Raw genomic sequence first — 5,389 nt, 5'->3', positions numbered from 1 at the left:
TTTTTTTGTGCATAAAACAAAATAAGTATTTTAAATGATCAAACTAAGAATTGTTCAAACTAAGTAGTATAGTTATTTTTAATGGGCCAAAAACAGTGTGAATGTGGCCTATGGAGACTTAAACTAAAAAAAATATTCAACTCCGTTTGCTCTGTAAAAAATTATTTTCAGCATTTAAAAAAAAATATGTTTCAAATTTCCCAACATATAGAGCTATTCAGCTCACCTGTTGAAAATCCCTGTCTTTTAAAATAAAATCTATTCACAATGTATATCTCAGGAAAAATATCACAAAATAAAACATCAGGCAAAACTAAAGCAGAACATCACAATGTCCGTTTTTACAATATACTGTGCAGCGCTAGTGAGTGCCTCCCACCAGAAACCTCGCGTCATGGTGCTGAGTTTTACATGTAATCATGTTTTGCTTGGACTCTGCGCATGTTGTCGGTGTAGTTGATTTGTGTGTGTGTGTTTCTGACAGGAGAGAGAGCGCCAACAGCTCTGGTCCCACTAAGTTTGAGGTGCAGGTGATGGCTCAGTTTGACAGTCATAACTCTCAGGTGTGGCGCGTGAGCTGGAACATCACCAGCACTCTGCTGGCCTCCTCTGGAGACGATGGCTGTGTGCGGCTCTGGAAAGGTCAGCCGTCAGCCCAGTCTGCTTCCTGCTGGGGGAACGACAAGTCGCAGTGATAGCTCTTTATCATTGCCTAATCAGATATTCTCTTTAAAGACAACTCTTTTTTTTAATATTGTTTTTAATGAATTATTTTAAAATATTAAAAAATGAATTTAAACATTTGAAACAGTTTTATTTATGATGACAACTAAGACTACAGCACTGCACAGACAGGGAAAATAATATGAATTGATCATATCCCAACCTGATATGTTTCATGAAATAAATCACATTATGTAACTTGTGCCGTGAATGCGGTTTCATCTCATCTGCAGCTAATTACATGGACAACTGGAAGTGCACCGGGATCCTTAGAGGAGACGGCAGCCCAGTGAACGGCTCTGGACACGCTGCGGCTCTGAGCGCGGTGGGCGTCCCTGGAGCCGCTCAGATGCTTGTTGGGGCCACTTCTGCTGGCAGGTATGTGACAGTGCTGTGATGTAGGGATGAGAAGTAAGGGTGCGCTCAAGCCATTTTGGAAAAATTGTCTTTAAGAGTTGAATGGCACCCTCAAATTGATAATTGTGAGTGGGAAGCTCTGGATTTGATATGAGACCTAAGTTTCAGTGACAGACACTGAGGATGCATCGTCTGTAGTTGACAAAGTTTTTGAAATATGCAAAATGAAATCAAATATGATGGTATTGTACAATTATGATTGAATTCAGAATGATTCGGTTTACAGCACCTTCATAAACTGAATGAAAACATAAAACAGATACACATTTTTTATTAATCATTTTGTAGTTAAATGTGTATATATATATATATTTTTTTTGTAGAGAAGGTACATTGCTCCACAGTGATTTGAATGCAACTGCTGTCGTAATCACAACTTCCCAACTCTTAAATGAACTTCTCAGGAGGATTTCAATGCAGTATATGACCCTCGATTATAGTTGTTTTTGAGGTAACACTTTAGAATAGGGAACACTATTCACTATTAACTAGTTGCTCGTTATCATGCATATTGACTATTTTTAGTATTTATAAAGCACATATTAATGCATGACCATAATCTAGATCACTTCAAACCTAATCAAAATACCTAAACATAACTACAACTACCTTATTTGCTATCAGTAAGCAGCAAATTAGGAGTTTATTGAGGGAAAGCTCTTTTAATAATAGTGAAAATGTGTTCCCTAATCTGAAGTGTTAGCATTTTTGCTTGAAATTCAAATACTAAACAGTTTGCATATTAAGTAACCATATGATATTGGATAGAATTTGGATAAATATGAATAGGTCTGGTATAATCTTTACATTTTTAAATAAAACTGCAAAAAAAAATAATTATTAAAAAAATTATGTATGATTTTTTTGGGGGGGGAACTGACGAAGCAGGTTTCATAACTACAACTACCTTATTTGCTATCAGTAAGCAGCAAATTAGGAGTTCATTGAGGGAAAGCTCTTTTAATAATAGTGAAAATGTGTTCCCTAATCTGAAGTGTTAGCATTTTTGCTTGAAATTCAAATACTAAACAGTTTGCATATTAAGTAACCATATGATATTGGATAGAATTTGGATAAATATGAATAGGTCTGGTATAATCTTTACATTTTTAAATAAAACTGCAAAAAAAAATAATTATTAAAAAAATTATGTATGATTTTTTTGGGGGGGAACTGACAGAAGCAGTTTTAAAAAAAATATATAATTTTTTTTTTTACATTTGTCTGCATTTGCATTTTCAGGTCTGTGGTTTATACATAAATATGTCTTATTTTTAACAGAAAAAAAGCTCAGCTGATGCCAGGCTAACAGCATAACGAGCTGATTGGCTGTTTGCTGCATGCACAGGATTGGACCGAGACCTCATTGACCCTCCCCTGCACAGTGTGACACCTGAACACTCGTCTAGCTACTAATCCGACAGAAGCGTGTGCTGACTGCACGATCGGTTGTGTGGCTGTTAGAGGAACTGTGCCTCTGTGTGTGTGTGTGTGTGTGTGTGTTGTGTTCAGTAGTACTTACCTGACAATGAGCATTTTTTTTGTATTATTGAACAAATGACACTAAACTTGATTCCCATCAATACTGACATACTTATTAATTGTTGTGATATGATGCAGTATTACTCATTTGAATACATTTAGGTAATTTTTCACGAGTTTCAAACATTATTGCCTGCACTTGTCAGCATTTGTAGATGCATTTAAAGGAACAGTGCACCAAAAATCTAAATTATATCGTTTACTCGCCTTCAAGAGTTCCAGAGTTTGTTTTTCTGTGAAGCACAAAAGGAGATGTTTTAAACCCCCTCATTTATCAAAAACCTATTTGCATTTGGAGCAACTTGAAGGTGGGTAAATTTGGCAACTTTGGTTTCTGGGTGAACTATTCTTTTAACTTTGATTCCCAGAGAACACCACATATTTGTGCTGTTATTTTGAAGCTGCTGGCATGTGTTGTGTTGTGTGGACAGTAGAGGGAGACAGTATCATTCAGCCCAGTTTTGCCCAAATTGCTCTGTCTCCAAATGCCCCCTTGGAATAACTAACACATTACATTGAATTCATTAGACTAACTGAATTACCAGATTTCAGTAACTCTTCTATGATGTAGGCACAGATTGTTTTAAGCTTTTTGCTTGGCTAAATCCTAGTAGTCAATAATGAAACATTTGACATGCCAAACTATATCTTTCTGGGTTAATGAACTATCACCAAAAGTTTGTCAAAATTCAGGATTTTGGTGCATGAATAATGAACCATAAATCAAAGGCTGGAACCCGATCATCGATGCCATATATATTGGGGATCTTGAGATGCTTGTTCTCCTTCATGACAGGAGCTCAGCACATTCTTTATAGTGGTGCCACTTGAAATGGGAATTCAAAAGGAGAAAATCTAAGCAGATTTAGAAATGAATGCAACTTTTATGAGTGTATTTTTTCTAAAATAAAGTTTGTTTTTCAGTTCTGAGTTATGTAATAAAAACCTCGCTGAGGTTTGTCTGAATTGTGTTTGTTCTCATTCAAGGAGACCTTGCAAGAGAAATGTGTTGGTCTGAAAAGACATTCAAAATAAAACCTTAGCCTTTTTGTAATGTTACCGTGAACAAAATCCTGATTCAGTCCCACTCAGGTCTTGACCCCTATAAATTATACTGTATACACTGAGAAATGAATCTCTTACTTACATCGTACATCTGCGCTTTGTTGTTTATGATGAGAGAATTCGCAAGAGTCCGGAATTCAGTCAGCGAACGCGCGCACACTCAACAAAACTGATCTGTTTCAATGATGACTCATCTGAACGCCTCTGATTGGCCATACACTGTATACACTGAGAAATGAATCTCTTACTTACATCGTACATCTGCGCTTTGTTGTTTATGATGAGAGAATTCGCAAGAGTCCGGAATTCAGTCAGCGAACGCGCGCACACTCAACAAAACTGATCTGTTTCAACGATGACTCATCTGAACGCCTCTGATTGGCCATTGCATTCCTAAGCTCAACAGAATTGTGTGTGATTGGTTCAAATGCGCAACACTGTAAAAACGCCTAAAGTGAAATATGGTGCAACATGAGCAGATCCTAATTTAGTGCCGCAATAGACACTGTCTATTCATATTCAATTTGTTAGCAACAGATGTAATAGATTTAATTTATTTGTGCAGGGGCATTTTTGTCCAATTTAGTGCCATTTTTGCCCCAAGTCCCCGTGGCCAGGGGAAGGGTAAATCTCCTTTTTCATATGCGTTTTTCCGTTTTTTTTCCCGTATTCGTCATCCTTTCCTATCAAAATGCTTGCTACGGATGCGAAAACACAGAAAATCGAACCTGGTCCGAATTTTTTTTATGACGGACGAAAGTTTCGGAGGCAGTGTGTAAACGTGATTGACACAACGTGAGGTCGTATTTATTTTTCAATGTGCGCAAATTTCGGACGACAAATTTGGACTCAGTGTGCAGAGACCTTTAGCCTTCCCCAGCCTTACACACGCTCCGCCTATGGCTGTTGATTGACTTTTCATTAGGGATGGGCGTATCGATTCGAAGTATCGATATATCGATACTGACGCGAGTATCGAAAGTATCGATACTCAAACTAAAAATATCGATACTAAGGTGTTTTATTTACCAGTGATTTTGTTTAACAAAAAAATAATAATGCGTACAATATGCATTGAAGTGGACGAATAACCTTTGTTAGCGAGCAATTGTGTAGGATAGAACTATTTTCCTGCTCATCTGAACACGCAAATGTTGGAAGACAGAACCAATCAATCACACAGAGCATTCACTCACTTCTGACAGTGCATTCAGGGCTGCGTTTCCCAAAAGTATCATAAGAAAGCATTAAAGTTTTGGGAACGGCAGCCCTGAACAATGCTTATCAGAGGACAGAAGGACAGAGTTATTTCACAATAAACAAACTGAAATTGTAGCCTACATAGTTTGTGCAGTTACAGTTATTTAAATTGAAAGTTGAAAGATAATATTGATCTATTCTGTAATGTTAATAGAAATCATACAGTATAAAAAGGTTGCATTTTATGCATGCAACAGCCGGTCACTGGCAGTCCCTTATGAAAATGAACCATGGTTTTACTAAAGTGACCGTAGTTCAACTGGAGTATTAGTAGATTTGAATCATGTGTAAACAAAAAACATATTTGAACCATGTGTTGACAAAAATATAATCTAATACGTTACAATTAAGGCGTATTGAATGTTAAAATGCATTTTAAACA

At 36.8% G+C, this 5,389-nt stretch overlaps 1 protein-coding gene across 1 annotated transcript in view; it reads left to right on the top strand.

The window, feature by feature from the left end:
* The window catches only part of LOC107566556 (nucleoporin seh1-like), a 12,532-nt gene extending 8,823 nt beyond the window's left edge, over positions 1-3,709 (top strand). Inside the window, exons 6-8 of the mRNA XM_016252028.1 lie at positions 485-642; positions 957-1,101; positions 2,422-3,709. Of these exons, the coding sequence (XP_016107514.1) occupies positions 485-642; positions 957-1,101; positions 2,422-2,449 (331 nt within the window). The 3' untranslated portion in view covers positions 2,450-3,709. The remainder of the gene's footprint in view (positions 1-484; positions 643-956; positions 1,102-2,421) is intronic.
* Positions 3,710-5,389: the final 1,680 nt, after the last annotated feature.

The sequence above is a fragment of the Sinocyclocheilus grahami genome, unplaced genomic scaffold (genome assembly GCF_001515645.1).
Source record: "Sinocyclocheilus grahami isolate Dianchi unplaced genomic scaffold, SAMN03320097.WGS_v1.1 scaffold1083.1, whole genome shotgun sequence".
Taxonomy (NCBI): Eukaryota; Metazoa; Chordata; class Actinopteri; order Cypriniformes; family Cyprinidae; genus Sinocyclocheilus; species Sinocyclocheilus grahami.
This window is presented reverse-complemented; position numbering and strand designations above follow the sequence as displayed.